The following is an 18,382-nucleotide window of genomic DNA, read 5'->3' as shown; positions in this document are numbered from 1 at the left end:
AATGCTGGTGAAAAACATGTATTTCATCAGTGAAAATAAAGCTCGTTAGAGATCGCTATTCGAGTGACAAAGCGAATACTTAGCGACAGAAAAGGAACTTAAATAGCTTTTACTTATAAACTATTGATTGTTTTTACATAGATCCAAAGTTCAATGTGACGATAGCAACTACCATATAGCCATATTGTAAATTCACGATTCATTGCTCCCAAAGATATTAAAAAATCGATTATTATCGCAAAATTTAGCACGTTGTTTTGTTTTATTTTACTGATGTCAAGACTTAATGTTCCCATGTTTAGTGAGTTTCGTCAAGGAAACTGAAAAGAAAGCGAAGAATGTTGTCTTTAATACGATGCAAGTACGACTCGTGACTAACAATGAATTAAAAATTAGACATTTATAAATTCTAAATTAATGTGTCTGCAAAGGTAAAAAAACCCTACGATCTCGACTCAGATATTACTTCTCTGGTTAGTTTTCAATATTATTCGGTAATAAATGTGGCTTAAACGTTCTTCTTAGAAAATAAAAACAGTAATATTATGTCACGTTCGACTTGCAAGTTCTTAAGACTTTGATTGATGACTGCGTGAAAATGAAAACAATCAAATTGTTCCCAATTTTCCCCAACCAAAACATAAGTGTTGGTTTTCATTAAAGGTTTGACGAGCGTTTCGGTTTCGTAGACAACAGTCCTGATCAGTGTTCAGGGCTCATGTTACAACAAAGCAAATGTTAATTTCTTTATTGAAATGCTGAATACATGTTATGGGCATTAATCTTTATAAGTTCTAGTCAGCTTTTTATAATATCGTGGTGGTACATATAACGCCTACAAAGAACGTATAGTAGCCGAAGGAAAATAAGGTTTTAAATCTGTTCATTGCGAACTCTTATCAAAGTCACAAACCTGTTGTTACTTAACCCAATATTCTTTTGCTCAAGGAAGTCAAAGGGTTTTTGCTGGCTACTTTAAATGACCAAATTTTTGTATTCAAGGGCCGGAAACTGCAAACGAGATTAGAGTACCGTTAAAATCTACTATATAGGCCAGTTGTTTTTCATTAAAGAGTCGTGTCTCCCGTAATGTCCCTTTTTGTTCACACACTTTTCACTCTCACACTTTCACCCGCACACTTATCGCTCGTCATTCTTGACTCGTGGCCAAAGAATTTTGTGATAGCGCATGGGATGAAATAAATTTCCAAGCAAATTGAACTTGGTTTCCGGCGGTTGTTGGTAAAACAGACAACGAGGAAGATAGGCTGATTTAACAGCGAAGGAACTTGATATAATAGAAAAAAACAAAACAAAACAAAACAAAAATAAAGTGGTGCCTTTTTTCAGTATTTGCCCGATATTGCAGTTTGCAACACAAAGCTTCTGAACGGGGGCTATGAAAGAAAAATGAATACAGATAAAAGATGAACGTTATTTTTGCGACATTTGACTGAACACATAGCAAACAGAAAATGATAGGCTACTAAAAAGATAAATGTCACTAATTGAGTTCATCACGCCTATTTATACCATGAGGTTCTAAAGACATAGCTTTGTTAATGAGGTGAGCCATGCCTTTCTGACAGAGTCACGTTTGCAACAGATTAGCTCTAAGGGAAAATAATTGCCTGTCCGGCCTAGCTGTCCATCTGTAAACCTGGAGAAGGCTGGTATGGCCAGTCGAAATATTGTTATGAAAAAACAATACACATTGTTCTGAATCAGCTTTAGCAGTAGTCTTTGGACTTCTCGTTTTTGGTTCAAAAGTTGATAAATTTCGCACTTACTGAGTTATGAAATGGAGAGTCTGAAGTAATGGCCTGTGATAAGCCTGCGAGCAAGCTCTCCTATTGGGTAAGCGAAGCGAGGGTTTCTTCTGCCCACTTTGGCTTCGCCGCTCGCTCGCGCATTCTCGCGAGACTCGTTTCACTCGCCCAAATTGGAGAGCTTGCTCGCGGGCTAGCCTTTAATCGGGTGGTGATCATTTGACAATAGGGGAAAGGAGAGGAGGATACGCGCGGGAAGTGGAAGAGAAGAAAATGAAAAGGGATTTTTCCTCAATCCACCCGCTTTGAATGGCCTGCCTCCCCCCCCCCCCCCACAACCCCCACACCACCCCCCTCCCCCTTTCAGAGAAAATTGATGTTGGTCACTTTTATGACTTTATCCCCAAAAAGGTACGACGATCGACCACTCCCGTCATTTTTTAAAGTACCCAAGATAGCACTAGCTCTTTAAACTGGCTGCTACAAAATATGGAAGATCACTTCCTTCTGGTCCGCATTGTGTCTAAAATGTGGCTTTTTAACACCGACGTCTCTCTAAATTCCCCTTACTAAAAATATAAACAGCTGAGCATAAGCAAGTCAGTTACATAAACAATGAGGAAAAGGCTGACAGTACAGCTGGTAGAATAGGTATTTTTCTTTCTTGTGTTCTTTTCCCTGCAAATTCGTCCGTGGTAAAGAGGGACCTCGGTTAGCAAAACAACACTTTGCACGTGCATCACGTTTTTTTGCACATTTCTTTGCCGTCACTGCACGACTACGACCAGTGAAAATGCTTAATTTCACGTTTTTTTGAGGACGTAAACAAGCCACCAACGACGAATTTTTCTTTCTCTTTCTAAGCTTTTCTAAACTTGAGTGAGGGCCCCAAGAAACCAACTCCAGGGAAATTCGCCTATTTTTGACATTTCCAGCGAATTAGAGTTAACACTACAAAGTTTGAACAAACGTGAATTCGTTTTAAAAGTGATCTTTTCGCGGCCGTCGTTTTCGTAGATGCTCCTGAAAGCCTTCTTATTAATGATTCGATAGCCGCGGATTTATTAAGGCTTGGCCTTTTATTTATTATTACACTCTAGCAACATCATTGTAGCTCTTTTGTCCAAGACTGGTGGAGTTTGCCAGTTAAAAAAGAGAGAACAGGAACTTTAATACATCATTGATGGCGACCTGTTGACGGTTCTTTATTAAAAGAGAAATGATTGATATTTCATAAGGCGCGAATAGCATCTTTGTAAACTTACACCAGAAGGTAGCATTCTTTTCAGTCTGTTCCAGTTAATTTGCGGTTTTTGTTGGCTCGAAGACTTAACGTATATAACAAATTAAAAACGAGATATTGGTTTACCGGTGCAACACACTACAAGATACGAGTCGGCAAAAGGTTTGAATTTGCTGTTACAATATTTGGTTTCTTAATTTTTCTAAAACTAAAACCGCTAATTCTCATTTTTCGTTTCTTGTGAAGAACTAAATAGATAATTTTTCTTATTAATCTGAATAAATTCGTCAGTGATAAAGAACATCGGCAATTAGATTGTTGAAGAACTAGCTGTTTTGCAGCGTGACTTATTGAACCACACCGCCCCTGGGACTCTTTTACTGCCGTTTGACAAAAGTGCGGTTTGTCAGTTTACAAGCACGATGGCGATTTCAGTGATGGCAGTGATACATGGAATAACAGAAACAGCATAATTCAAGCGTATTTTTTTAATAAAGCACTACCATACAATCATTGGCAGTAGCGTTTTAAGATTGAGGCTCCCTTATAGCATGACCTAACGGCTCGCACGTCTGGGCGGATCTACCATCTTTTGGCGATCCCCCAACATTGTCTTTGATCTGTTTGAACACCTTGTTTGATGTTGTTGAATGATCGAATAAGGTGTAAGTGAGTTCAAAACAGGTTGTTCCCATCCATACCAACATTAGACCAATATGATTGATGGTGTTAGACCAACATGATCAGTGATGATGGATGATATCGGGCGTTGAAGATGGGTATAAAAGCCTACCCTTACGTCATCAGCGCCCGTGATTCCCATTCAGAAATCCTGGGTCAGACTGGGCAGTGGGGCTCGATGTTTTGCACATTTAACAACTGAACAGTACAAGATGGTACCAGACAAATAGTGAATTCGGGTCCGATTGAACATTGTCCAAGACATGAAGTACATGAAACAAGAGAACTTTCTTACCTCCGGCAAGGTAGCTTATCGCAGTGATAGAACATGGAATTGCTTTAGCCCCGAAATCTTAAATTTATTGAATAAATTAATCTCTTCCGGTGATTAACGAAAGATAAGAATAGCGGCGACATACTTGCAATGGGTTTATCTTTTTTATCCCCACGATCGACCCGATCTGAACACAACTCGCCGCTATTTAAAACTAGAAGTTTTGTGGATTAGGTAGAAAACATCACCTAAAACATTAAGGTCAATTTTATCTTTTCTTTATAAATCTAAACATTTTAGACTGTAAGGATTTCTTTAAGTCGAAATTGACTTCAAATAAAAGGCAATTCGGACTAATTATCTCGGGAGGGTTTTATCCAGGGCCATTATGGCTCTTCAATTAATTGATGGGTTAAAGATTCACTGTTTAAGTTATTCGAATTCACTGCTTGAATAAAAAGATTTCAGCCAGCGGCCTGCCTCAAGACAAGGCTAAATGGTTAATTATCTCTGAATAATTCGCGTAAGAACTTGGTTAGACTTTGAAAAAAATTCTTGTTTGTTAATTTGAAAAGGCAAAGGTTTCAAAAGATTTAACTGGCTTAAGACTGCGGCACCCTCATAACATACTTACTGCATATCCGACTAGTAGCTCACGACAGAAATTCTTGGATCAAGTGTGATTTTAAAGAAAACACTGATTTCCGTCTTATAAAACCGTTAAAAAACTCAAGCAGCTAGCCGGTAACTAAACAATGAACCTGTGTTCTGAACTAAAACGGGCCATTTTCGCTTATGAAGCTAAAATTTGTTAAAGAAGCCGATAACATTTTAAGGAAGGATACTTATGTTTCCCTTGAAGGAGAATGTAAAAATGTTAATAATGAGTCTTGATGCTAAAACGTGCAGGTTAAGAAAATGCAGCCAAAACCTATCTTAGGTGTATATAATAGAAGATTGACTGGTATTGTTAACGTAAATGGAGAAATGTTGATTTAACACAAAAAGACTTGTTTACTTATTCCTTTCTAAATTCATGCTTTTATATGGATGAGACAGATCTTTTCCCCAGAGAGCAGATGTTTTGAGACAAAATTAATTAAATATGAATGAATAACCCACACGGGTCTCTTAGATACTGAGTGTTTGCGACAAGAAGGACAGAGAGGGTTAGTAAAATGGCCGCTTCTGTTCAGCTTCCAGCGATTTCGCAGGCACCAGTTGCCAGGGAATTTCCAAAAGTCTGGCTGCACAGGTGAGATATTTTTGAACAGTAGTGCTATATGTTAGTGGATCAAGTCGATCGTAAGTTTTTAAAATTCGGCCTCAGCGTGTTTAACGGAGGATGCTTATCTTATGCAAACAGCATAAGTACTGTATAATGAGTAGGAAAATAAATATTTCTCCAAATGTTTTGTCCTTTCCTGGACCTGACTTGCCAATACTTTGCTTAAGGTTTGGTATAATTATTTCATGAACATGATAAAATGCTTTGCATTAGATTAATCGTAGTAGCAAAGACAGTGAAACGCGCTGTATGTAACTTAGTCAAAAACAGGAGGATGAGACAATAGTTTTAAGTAGAAGCGAGACCCTTGGCACGCGAATTAGCACTTAGACCTCAGTTAACGCCTGCTCGTATAATAAGGTTCTAACTTTTTTGAACAAGTTGGCTAGCTACAAGTTGCGGGATTCTGGCAAAATAAAACACTTCTAGAAAAGTTGCCCTTAAAAGAAAACTTTTTTTCCCTTGATTATGAAGTGTGAAAGTACACACATACACACTAAAGAGGGGTGTTAAGAGCTGACTTTTCGCGCTTGAAAATTGAGAATCAAAGAATGAAAAGTAACTCCAGCGGGACTTAAAATAAATTTGTTGATTTTTCATCCTTAGGAAAGACATGTCGCGCTGGGCAAAACTGGATGTTCCATCCCTGAAACTAGCGTCTCAACTCGACACCGATCACTGGGCCAAGCTCAAGGGAAAAGTAATAAGCATTAAATATCAAAATATTTTTTTCCTTTCTTTTTGGAAGTATTCAGTTGTTTTTCTACATTCCCCAGCATCCTCTTTTATCATGATTTTATGGTAGTCCTTTTTGTCAAAGAACTTTTTGGTTGAAAATGTGACCATCACTTCATGTTGAACAAAAGTAATTTTCACGCTGAATTGAGGTTCCCGACACCGTTTTAAAGCTGAGGAATCTGGAGCTTTACTAATGCTAAGTTGCTATTTAAAGCTGAGGAATCTGGAGCTTTACTAATGCTAAGTTGCTAGATGCAGAAGAAAAATTCAAGTGGTGAAATAATGGCTGTCTCAATGGTGATTATGTCTGAGTAACTTGCGTATTTTTTTCGTACTGGTAAACCGGCCCTTATTGCTTTAATTTTATTTTTCTCTTTCGTTAGGTCCTTTTTTACTAATTCAAAATTTGACCCACTATAGATAATGCCGATGTTTTTCTTTTGTGGTTTCTTATTTTAAGCTTCTCATAAATAGGACAGTTTTTGTACGTTTGACTAGGTTTTTCTTTCCTAAGTACAATATTATTTTGCATCCAAAGCTGCTTAAAGTTGAATTCCCTATTAATTTACGTTTATCTTCAGCTTTAGCAAGTGATGCAAGTACAACTGAATAGCTAGCCATTATTCAGTGAATCAAGAAGACCCATTATCACTGGTTTCTGTCACCAAACGGGTTGGGACATAACTAAGAAGACATTTAAATTACATTTGAAAACCTAACAAGGCACTTCTGTGCGTCATTGTAGAAACAGAGACATGAAAAACACGAGGAAGGGGGAATTTATAAAGAGTATTAGCGGTGCGCACGCGAGATAAGGACAAAGTCGCCAAATGCAGGTTTTATTTACAACAGCAGCGACTCAGAACCTGGTTCCAAAGGTCTCTTTCCTTCCAGTCCCCTGAAGTGAGAGAGAGGACGGGAAGACGGAAGGCTCTGGGAACGAGGTTGGAGCTGCGCATGGGGCCTGGTAGATAACCTAGGATTGGGCCCAGTGTTAGCAGCTGTCATACATTCTTTCATTCTCTCAAGATATGACCGAGATTTAGCGCAACCAAGCAGAGATTTTCGTATAAAAATATTAATTTCTCATGCATCCCCTTAACATTTGTCCACAAGTGCCTGGGTGTTTTGTTTTGTTCTCAAAAAAAAAATGCAGCTCAAAATTTCTACTCGCTTCAACCCAGCCTGCGATTAGAGACTCCTTTTGTCTTCTTGAGTGATGAGAAGAAAGGAAGGCTTTCGCTGAATCACGTCATTGAAGTCGCCGAAACCCGAAATTCTTCTTCTGGGCTAGTCAAATGGTCAAAACCGAGCTCGCTGTAGGAAGCGCACGGTCATTTATAGAGCTGGGTCAGGAGGCCATAACCCGGAGTGAACAACTTCCATGCGCTCGTGTTTTCACGGACCAGTTTATTTTTAGAACGCTTTTGGCGCGAATTTTGAATATCTTTTAAATTTCTTAACCAGTCAGCAAAACCTACAGACCTAAAAATGATAATTTTCGCCTTTAAATAACGTTTAATTTTTCTTTTTGATATCTTACACTACGAATGCGCTCATAGCCGTGGTGGAGATTCTATTTTCGCGGGAAAAAGTGCCCTAGAATGTGTCTAAAAACAAACTGGTCAGTAAAAACGCCGTGGTATAGGCCTATAGTATGGGAGTTACTCGCTTCGCGTTATGGGCTCCTGGCTGGGTTCGAAACTTTATCTAGCAACATGCGCTTAGCAACATGCAGTGCATGTTCGAAAGATCTTTTTGGATTCATGCAGAGTCTTTCCCGAGTACGCTAAAATCGAGTGAGAAAAAGAAAGTCTCTACTGACCGGGTGACTACAACTTAACAATGGTGTTATCATGTTTCAGCACATCGAATTCGTAACTCACGTGTCCTACGGCTTCCCGCCTAAACCAAAGCAGTCTGGTCATTCCCATCCACAGTCAGCAGGGCTGTCAAGTGCGTTCCAGAAATATTACTACAACAAAAGCCAGCATAGAGAGGATCTATTGAAAAGTGAGTATTTAGGCATGCGCGGATTTAGGAATGGTCCTAGTGGTATGCGCCCTTTTTTTTCTGTGGACATTTGTGTTATTTTTGAGAATTCTCGTTTCCGAATTTTTTGGATCCGCCCCTGTTAGGAACTATGTTAGGAAAGGATGTAACATATTCCAAAATAAGAGGATTTTAGTTAACCAATGAAAGTAACACCTTGCGAAAGTTACCTACTAGTCTGGAGTAAATTCATTTAAAAACTCCTCTGCGCTCTGTACAGAACTATTCAGGTCGCGTTTGAGGACACTGTATCATAAATAAACACAAGGGTAGGGAAAATTGACTGCGTAAGGCGGGAAAGCATTCTATGGTGAAAAATTAAATATAAACATCGTTTATGACAGTTGTGTCATTGTAAAATCACGATTCGGGTGTGACCGTCCGTGCAAAAGTTGAGTAACAGCCAAAAGGGCGGCATGTATGTTTTAACTAGCCATATATCCACGATGAGAGTATAGAGGCAAGACTTGCATACAAATCCTCAGCATAGCTTGATATTGTTTTCTGCTTAGAATCCTTTACAATGTACCAACAAGGCAAACCGGTGGGGAAAGAAGCTTCGCTCAGAGCAAATAAGCAACATCGGCCACAGGTTCAGAAAAGGCCATCTGTATACAACCAGCGCGCCAAGGAAGGATTCAAGTTCTGGCTGGAAGAGGATCCAATGATCAACAGAGTTTCACGTAAGAATGCGAGTTAAACATTTGGTTCGCGTATACCGCATTTTCTAAATTTAATGACTGGTGTTTGTTTCAAACTTTGCCCGGAAGACATAGCGTTTGCTTTAAAGTCTGTCTATTCTGTCCTGTATTTTTATACCTTTCCATGGCATTGGTGCTTTGGTATTTACCCCTGAAAGCAAATTACCTCAAGAAACTTTTGATAACTTTTAACCTCTCTTTCGCAAATGAGTTTTCTTTCACACACAATTATTTTCATTTGAATGATTACGCACCAGCCTCGCTTTTCATGGGTAATTCCCTTTCCGAAAATTATTAGGGGAATAGTTACAAGCTCACGCGGCAACGATTTCTGGATTCGTTTGGGTGGACAAACGTTAGTTATGATTGGTTAAAAGTTACCTTGAATACCATCGACCAATCATAACTAACTTCTCCACCCTAACTATCCCAGAAATCACTGCGCCCAAGGCTTGTACTCGTCCTCCCTAGAGCCTTTCTAAGGTGGGGAATTCAATGAAATGGCATTTCTCTTTTTTTTTTTTTTTTTTTCAGTTTGTTCCAAGTATACTTTTGGCTCAAAGAGCACATTCCATGGACTGGGAAATGCTCCAAGGAACTGATTAAGTTACAGAAGATGTTTGCGACGAGTTTTTGTGAATCAAGAGTGTAGTACTCAGTAAAACCTTACAAACAAAAAGATCAAAAGAGTGTAATATACGTAAATGAAAAAGACTCTGTATAGTAACCAAAGTAGCGTGAGATCACATTTACACGTTTAAAGAGGAGCTAAGAGGCTTAAAAACATCAGTAAATCTAACATGCACTTAATAGTCGCCTTTGAAATTTCGGTTCTATTACCATTTGTGTGTGTTTGTACTAGGGCATTAGTGAGAGTAAACAAAAACCATCTCTGAATGGAGTATTGACGTGCAGTATTTGAAAAGGACAGATATATCGTATAAATAGTAGTACTTCTAAATGATATTAAAGATTATTAAGTTTGATCACTAAGAGGTCCAAGAGAGGGTCTTAGTTTATACAAAGAAGGAAATAAAACTTTTCTTAATTGTATTTTTGCTGCCTCAGTGGATTACACTAATTTAATCAGGAGAATACTACCATGTACCTTGCGTCTCCTTAGAGTTGCGTCATGTTGCCAGCAGGGACGTAGCTCTCTGTAATCCAGTATGCATGTGGATACCAAAAGAAAGTGAAGGAGAGAAATGAAAAATAAATAAATAAATAAATAAACTAACAACAACAACAACAATGGCAACCTCCCCTCCCCAAAAAAGAACAATATGTAGATACAACAAACTAAAAAACAGAAGGTAATAAAGGTGTAGCTAAAAAAAGGAGTGCAAGTGCTTACGTTAATCTGTTTTAACCGTTCTTTCAGATAATTTTATTAAACAACTAGAAATGCAGTGTTTTTCCCCGATTTTGCCACACATGAAAGCCTTAAATCCTGCCTAAGAAGTATTGGTTCTTAGACCCGGAGAGATGAATACCTCAGCATATATCAATATGGATATAAAAAAACACAAAGGAAAGAAAACAGAAATTTAATCGATCGCCCACCCTGCGTAGCCGGCGGGGTTGTTAGCGCGAGCAAAGTTTTGGCAGAAGAGCTGCGACGCCGTTAAGAACGAAGCGTGAGCTTGATGTCGATTGTTACGTCAACAAGAAAAACTGCTGATTTTTCAATTGTGATTTTGCTTCAAAAAAGGAACAGAGGAATAAACGTGTTCAGCAGAAACAGATTGAAATCGGGTGTAGCTATCCAAAAATAATAGTTCCCAAGGGATCTCAAAAACAGATAAGAGCCTTTGAAAACAGAAACGAAGGAATTTATTGGAGTTTTTTTAAGTTACAGTTGACTCACCTGGCCTTAACTTTATCCATTTAAAATTGTCCTCGTTTTTTCAATTAAGTTAGTGAAACTGGCCTGTGGAACCTTACAAACCAGTGAACAGCTTTACTATTGTGGCCTTTTTTTCTGTCGACGGAGCAAAATGAGACACTTATCAATTTTTGATCTCGCAGCAACTAATGGCGTCCGTTTTAAAGGAAAAGTACTCAAGAATGAAGCGTGGTCGACGTAACAATTGGTTCACTAAGCGCGCGCTGTCTCATGATTGGTTAGTTAGTGTTCCAAACAACGTCTTCCAATTCATTCAAAGAATATTATCTCCTCTTTCTACCAGCTCTCCTGTTTTTTCTTGTTTTTGTTTTTTTATTGCAATTTCTCATATAAGACCTATTTCGTCTGCAACCAACTTATACAAACGTTGTTGTCTACGGTCGTCTACGGGTGGATTATGCAAGCAATGCGGGCCTATTTTTCGAACTTGTTGTCTTGGAAATAACAGTGGCGTATATGCGCCCGCGATCCAAAAACTGACCAAATGAAAATGTCTTCCTTGTCATGGGTTTCGCAGTTTAATTTCTCCACTTTGAAACACGGAAGGATACTATAATTTATGTTTTTTTTCATAATTGTAAAGATGAACAACGGAAGCAATTCACAGGCACGCTTGCAGCGTGGGCATTTCACCTTAAAAAGCAGCGGTAGGTGCATTGTTGGCATACATAATAATCGGAATCCAACATGGCGTCCGCCACTGCATATATACATAATGTCGTGCTTACCAGTTTTCCTACACTTAAGTTCAGTCTGTCGCTGGTTGTGAAATTCGTTTTGGTAATTGTTTGTCTTTGCCTGTTAAAGCTGCATATCCCAAAGGATGGGCGTTATGTCCTACGGTATGGATATAAAATGACTAAATATTATTCATCGGAATTCAGCTTCTCGATCTTTGAATGTTTTGTGGTCGACACTGGCTCTTGTATGCACATGCAGTGACTAGGATTACGTATTTTTTAAGCATACCGATTAAATTCCTGGATTATTTGTTTGAAATTAATTGAAATATTTTTCTTTTTGTTCCTGATTAACATTATCAAGGCATCTGAATTAACATTTCTAATATTTGTAGCACTTGCCCCAACATCTATGTCTTATATGGGACAGGACTTCATAGCAAACCACATGAAATCTCACTACAGACGCATACTGTCAGCAAAAGGTATTCAATAAATTTATCACAATTTTTGTACATAAAGTTAACAGTACGACATGTTAGCCCTGCTTCAGACGCCAAATTTTCCATGAGCGAAACTAATTTGAATTAAGGCCTACCCAGATTATTTAGACTGGCTGAATTGATTCAGATGCCGATCTTAATTCCAGCCAAATTAAATTCAAAAGGAGACAAATGCTCTTTTCAGTCAAACCGCTTGCAAAGTACGTAATTTTGTAAACTATGCCTATGCACATGAAAAGTTTGGTGCCTGAATCAAAGTCATTCCATGGTCAAATTTCCCGGCCAGGGTAGGCGGGAAGAATGGCTGGGCCATTTCACATTGAAATAGGCATTCCTAATATTGATTCAGACACTGAACTTTTCACATACGTAATTCTATGTACATTAGGTTCGGCTCGTGAAAAGTTCAGCATCTGAACTGCATGGGCCTTAGAGATATGAAGGTCAATGCTCTTAGAAAGATATAATTGCTTGGAGTTGGTTGAAAAGATTTAAAACAAGAAACAAAACAAAAAGACAATAACAATCAGGGAAATGCAAATTCATGGTAAAGTAGTGGTTATGAATTTACAGTAGCTCCTTTAGTTTAGTCATGATCAAATAAAATATAATAATATGAAAAACCCTAAATAAATAGCAAGAGAAATAGCAGTCAAATGTTCTGCAGTAGTTAATTTGCCAGCTTGGCTGAGGAGTTAAACTTGGGACTATTCATTAGTGACCTAAGCGGGACTAGTACCTAGCTAGACCTCCAGATTGCATGTCAGACACACATGGTCCACTCGGCTAATCTGCTGTCTTCTGTACAATAATAAAGAAAGGCTTATAGCATGGGCAGAGCTTGGGTGCATGTGATATGCTTTTATCAGAACTAGCATAAACTTACCAGTCCAATAAAGACCTTGGTTGGTGGTCTAGACCAAGAGTTGAATCCCAACATGTCCTGCATGCCTAGCAGACTAGCAATTGCTGAGAGCTAACTCAGCAGTTAAATTAGTTTGATGTAGTTAAACTCCATCTGGTATTGAAAAGGTGATTGTTTATATTATAACTTGCTTACAAGGCCAAGCTGTTCTTGTATTAACCAGTATCTAAACTATTTTGTTTGCTTATCAGCTGCTGTTGATACGTCACCTCCAAAATCTATGAAAATGCATATGAAAGGTGAGAATCCAACTAAAACTGCCAAGCCAGCAGCATACATGTAATCCTTGAGTACGACAAAACACAACTAATGTGCAAGAGAAAGAAATTTTCCAGTAACAGGGTTGAGTGAGAGGACACTTTTTTGCTTGGGTTAACAAACTGAGGAAAAGCAATCTTACAGCCATGGACCTTAAATATTATTTCACTTAGTATTATTAATAATGATACATTTTTCCATGTAGATTATCTTGACAAATTTGTTTTTCCCTGTGATTGCAACCCTTTAACCAACAGAGCTTTAACCTTACAATATTTATTATTGCAGACTTACAGCTGAATGTTTTGTTAGAGGTTTGAAGGAGTATGGTTATTAATAGTGGAATAATAATGAAACAGTATTGCATGGAACAATACGCACCTCAATTTTGAAGCAAGTTTTGGTGAAAAAAAGTGCATATTATGCTCAGGTAAATACCTTTATGTTTTTAATTTCCCTCTGTATAGTTCGTGATCAAAAGAAGCGTGCTGCTCTGGAAAGCAGAGCTGGAACTCCACTATCATTGACAACTAGGGTAAGTGTATAGAATAAAAGATGTTTTAACTAAAAGAGACCTTGTAGAGAAATTTAGGTTTGCATTGTTATAGTTAATAGTGACATCAGTAGTTAACACTTTAGAGATGCCAACCTTTGGAGATCTTAAATCTGGAGACTCTCTCTTTGCATCCCCCCCCCCCCCCTCAATTGTCACTGAACCCCACCCCCCAAATCAACCCAGCACCACAGGAATGTATGAAGTCTTACGTGAAGTACAAACTATCAAAATTTGCTTTCATCATAGTAATTTAAAGTGATAACATCATAAAAATTAAATTTCTGAAATTATGGAATTTTTCAAGATATTCTGAAAGAACAACATCCATGACGCCTACTTGCCAAAAATTAGCATTTCGGAGCAAATTGTCTCTGAGATACATGTATTAGCACAATTATGCTTGGATGACTCCATGCAAATCCTTCTAAATTTGACTTGGGTCTTAATGCTTAGACATCAGAGCCATAACTGGGCTAATATATCAGAAACAATTTGCGCCACAATGCTAGATTTTAGCAAGTAGGTCTCTTGGATGTTGTTCTTTCAGAATATCTCAAGTGACAAATCCCATAATTTCACAAATTTAATTTTTTATGATGTCACACTTTAGTACTCTATTGTGATGATGAAATAATCTTTGTCAGTGACTAAAGACATGCAAAGATGCCCCAGAAACCATACTATGAATAAACAAATTAGAGTTTCAACAATAAAAGTAGGCTAAATTTCAAACTAAAGCACAGAAAAGCTCAAAAGTTGATTTTTTCATTTGGCGACCTGTAGGGGAGAGCGGGAGATTGGAGCCGTATTCCAGGAGAGTAACGGCATATTATATGACACTTGACAGAAACACTTTTTTTAATCACTGAATGTACGACAGTAGTTATTATTTGCATTACTTGTTTTTAACATTATTGTGCTAGCATACCTGTACTTACATATCCAATTATTTATGCTCTGAGAGAGCTAGACTACATTGTTAGCCATCATTGTTGTCTCAGTGTATATCTATAGTTAACAGTTACATTCCCCTATAAGATTATTAAAATAACCAATCCTATTTCGATATAACAAGAGAAAATTATGGGGCTTATAGTGTCATTGGGCAAGACTGCATTGAATCACATTACGGTGCTCTATCATCCAGTTGTTATTTTTAACTTGTTTAATTTCGGTATGCGTGTGTCTGAAGTCCTTGTCACACAGTCTGAATAAATGTAGTGTTAAATATGTGAAACCTCTTAAGTTATTACTATTCAAGTTGCCATGCCATTTGCAGCATGTTTCAATTTCAACTGAATTATTCTTTTTTAGAGCCCTTCCATGGAGTTCTTGACCTCATCATTCAATGAATCATCTGCCATGAACTCAGCCAGAGGTCACCAGTCTCTAGGCCCAAGACTTGTCAGTGCCACATCTGCATGGTCTCCAGATCAACGACCATCCACAGGGAAACCAATTCAGAGAAGTCAGTCTGTACAATCCCTTAACAGGGCTTACTCCACTGCCACACCATCACCATCACCAAGAGATATATTGACAACACAAGGCCAGTCAACACCAAGATCAGCCCGGCACCCACAATTGCGGGCACCAACTTCACCCATTGCAAGAAAACCTAAGCAGACTCTAAAAACAGCTCATCGATCGAGGCAGAAGAAAGATCTGAGGACTGCACCATCTCTTGATAATTCAGAACAAGGAATGACAAATAATTACTTGGATGAAAATGTTAGGACACTTTTGGGCACTAACGATGAGCCTGATAATTTGAAAGTTCCCATGAGAGCTGGTTACAATACTGGTGAAGAAGGATCACAAGAAACTGACATATCACATAGCTTGAATTATAATACAAGTAGTAACATAAGGCATAATGCAGTACCAAGGCTTGACCTAACACAAGTGTCATATAGTCACAGAGGCCGTCCGTCAGTAAGGATGAATGATTCAGCTGACTTCCAGGCAAACTTGTGGTGGGTGCTTATTTTAATGTGTGTCCCACTTTTTAACCTCAGACACATGCCTCCCCTTTTCACCTCACCCTCAGAGATTCAGGGATTCAGACAATATATATAGGTGCCACCCCAACAGGTGGGGATTTTGGACCTTTTTGGCCTGAAAGCGGGGTATAGACTTTCCCCAATTTGGTCTGGAATCGGGTATGGTTTTCAAGGGAACTACAGGAGTGTATGAACTTATTCATTGTTACAATTCCAAATGAACAGGAATGAAATAGAAATACGTGAATTCAAAATGCATTTGCAGAATTTTTTTTTTGTTTGCGCTCTAATCTAAGTAATGATGACATAATTTCTGCCTACAGGCAAGGTCCAAAAACAGGGGTGGAAAATGACATTTTTTGGTCATCCATCCAGAAAGTATTCTATGAATTCCCCACAAAAGGTGACAAAAGGGAAGACAAACAATTTGAAGGAAATTGTAACAGCTACATATACTGTGCTGAATTATAAAGTTCCTTAAAGTTCCTTGGGTGTGTGTATTATAGATTGCTTGTGAACAGCACCATACATGTACCTTGATTTGTAGGGAAGAGGAGCAGAGGTACCTTAAATTTATTTCTGATGTTACCACAGACATTTTAGCAAGAGGAATCTTCAGTAACAGGTATATGATTTAAAGTAGGTTTCTAAAATTATTATTCTTGTATCAAATGAGAATACCATTAAAATAAGCTCAGAAAAAAGGGAGCAGGAAAAGTGGGAGGGAAAAGAATGAGGAGTACCATATAAAGGGGATGTGAATTGAGATGGAAATAGTGGTAACGCAGGGAGTAGAATAAGGGATTGGAATTAGCAGATAGGGGTAGATAACCAGAGAGAAATGGGGCAGGGAAATCAGTGGGAATGCATGCAAATTTTATAAAAAAGGATGGGAACTGAACAAGAAGTGAGCAAGTATTTAGTGATTTTGTTGCAAATAGTTATGATGAGTCATGGGACTCATCTTGTGAAAAAACATGAGTCCCAGTCCAGAACCATTGACTAAAAGAAATAAGCATCATTTAACAACAGCCACAGAAATCACACAGGAATAAAACATCTTCAGATTGATCAATCGATTTTTGCGTCCTACAGGACGCATACCACAAAATATTTTGTGTCTTTGGGGATTTTTATGCTTCAGGGACACAGGACGCAGATCACTGAGTATTGAGAGAGTAAGGACATACGCTGGCAGAGAAAATGGGGGCTTAAAAAGGGATAAGAGAGGATATAAGTGGAAAATCATGGACAGGAAACTAACAGAGAACTTATGAGAACTCCAGGAAGCTCAAGAATGGAAGAGGATGTGGTGGGAGATGATGATTAATAGAGAGGAAGTGGGGTGGGGTTTGGGAGCTGAGATGGAAGTGGTAGGAACTGGAAAAATAAGGAGGGAAGAAACAGGAATGGGAACTAACATTAATCCCTCTCCCTGAGGAACAATGGTGGTGGAAATGAGATGTATAGGAGAAAAATGACGTACATGTATTCTGCTACATAAAAAAATAAATATATTAATATAAATTTACTTATCTCTCTATAATTAGATTTAGAGTGCATTTTACAATTTTGAGGTATTTTTGTCACTTGTAGGGTTCTTCAGCAAGTTTTTGATATGCACATTGAAAGAAGAAAAGAACATTTGGATGAGGTAGGTTAAAAAGAGCTCCTATGAAAGTAAATAATGCTTTTAACATTGTACTGTTGTTCTGGTGGGCTAAAACAGTGGCATTGTGGGGAGGAAGCCATTGTGAAGAGGTGGCCGTTAGTAAAAATCCACAGGGTGCAAAGAAAGTCAGTTTTACAGCTAAAAGGGTGCTTTATGTTCCAGTTTTCTCAAACTTCTAGGCGATATATCACAGTTTAGCCTATGACTTGTAACACAACAAAATTCAAAGTTGTCCTAAACACACTACAGGGTCTCCAAATAATCTCCAAACCCCATTTTCTCAAACATCTCTACAACTGAAGCCAAAACTGACAGTGAGACTCAGTATGCAAAGAGTCATGTCCTATAGTCCAGGGCTAGTGGATTTTGCTATTGGGGAAGTGAATTCTGTTCTTAATGTGCCTGATAAGCTAGGGAAGTTTTTTGGGGGAATTCAAGTAGTAGAAGAACTGCAATCATTCCTGCTGGTCAAGAATTTTGGGGGGGCTTTTTACAATGACTCTTGGGTTAGTACATGCACAAAAGCCAATTAACCGTAACTGAGTGTTTGACTATTAAAATCAGCAGATATATAGTAAACATTACTTATAATGTGTTCTATCCTTTCCAGAGCCGTATGCGGGAGATGATTGAACAGCTAAAGGAAGACCTGGGTATTACAGATAGCTGACAGGCACTCTAAAGAATAAGTTACATGTACTTACATATACCTGAAGGCTGCTGTCCAGGAGAAAAGTGAAAAAGAACAAACTGTGCTTGAAACAACCTCACTGCAATTAAATGAAATGATGAACATGCAAAGTAATAAACATACAACAATAAGTTAGATTTATATATAAAAATAAAAATTAATACATGCTCTGAAACTTTCATAGCCTTTCTTTCTTAGTCTTTCTTGTCATGGTCTTTTCTTGTTGCTATAAGGGAGATGTTATGCTGATTTAACAACAGAACAGGAACGTGAGTTGACAACAGCAGGCACAAATCAAACAACTGGCTTGACCAATGGGAGAGCGGCAAATTGGGCACCAGAGGTCAAGTTTATACCTTTCTGCGCACTTTCACTTTGTCAAATGACATTCCTGTTCTGTTGCTAAATCAGCCTGCTATGCTGAGCATAACAAAAGACAGGA

The 18,382-nt window shown here is 38.2% G+C and overlaps 2 protein-coding genes across 2 annotated transcripts; both read left to right on the top strand.

The window, feature by feature from the left end:
* The first annotated feature begins 5,095 nt into the window (after positions 1 to 5,095).
* On the top strand, positions 5,096 to 9,799 carry LOC140943837 (uncharacterized). Its single transcript, XM_073392950.1, has 5 exons — positions 5,096 to 5,222; positions 5,862 to 5,955; positions 7,859 to 8,006; positions 8,558 to 8,728; positions 9,281 to 9,799. Exons 1-5 carry the CDS (start codon positions 5,146 to 5,148, stop codon positions 9,346 to 9,348), a joined length of 558 nt encoding a protein of 185 aa, XP_073249051.1. The 5' UTR covers positions 5,096 to 5,145; the 3' UTR covers positions 9,349 to 9,799.
* Positions 9,800 to 11,143: 1,344 nt separating this feature from the next.
* Positions 11,144 to 18,115, top strand: LOC140943176 (spermatogenesis-associated protein 7 homolog). The gene is made up of 8 exons (XM_073392243.1): positions 11,144 to 11,299; positions 11,728 to 11,817; positions 12,952 to 12,999; positions 13,486 to 13,553; positions 14,889 to 15,550; positions 16,125 to 16,202; positions 17,174 to 17,231; positions 17,860 to 18,115. The coding sequence occupies exons 1-8, from the start codon at positions 11,212 to 11,214 to the stop codon at positions 17,917 to 17,919; spliced, it is 1,152 nt and encodes a 383-aa protein (XP_073248344.1). The 5' UTR covers positions 11,144 to 11,211; the 3' UTR covers positions 17,920 to 18,115.
* Positions 18,116 to 18,382: the final 267 nt, after the last annotated feature.

Source organism: Porites lutea, chromosome 7 (genome assembly GCF_958299795.1).
Source record: "Porites lutea chromosome 7, jaPorLute2.1, whole genome shotgun sequence".
Lineage (NCBI taxonomy): Eukaryota > Metazoa > Cnidaria > Anthozoa > Scleractinia > Poritidae > Porites > Porites lutea.
This window is presented reverse-complemented; position numbering and strand designations above follow the sequence as displayed.

Coding starts and splice junctions, on each gene's coding strand:
- LOC140943837 (XM_073392950.1), top strand. CDS start 5,146: ATGGCCGCTTCTGTTCAGCTTCCAGCGATTTCGCAGGCACCAGTTGCC. Junction 5,223..5,861: donor CCAAAAGTCTGGCTGCACAG/GTGAGATATTTT, acceptor TTTCATCCTTAG/GAAAGACATGTCGCGCTGGG. Junction 5,956..7,858: donor GGGCCAAGCTCAAGGGAAAA/GTAATAAGCATT, acceptor ATCATGTTTCAG/CACATCGAATTCGTAACTCA.
- LOC140943176 (XM_073392243.1), top strand. CDS start 11,212: ATGTTTTTTTTCATAATTGTAAAGATGAACAACGGAAGCAATTCACAG. Junction 13,554..14,888: donor CACTATCATTGACAACTAGG/GTAAGTGTATAG, acceptor ATTCTTTTTTAG/AGCCCTTCCATGGAGTTCTT. Junction 15,551..16,124: donor GACTTCCAGGCAAACTTGTG/GTGGGTGCTTAT, acceptor CTTGATTTGTAG/GGAAGAGGAGCAGAGGTACC.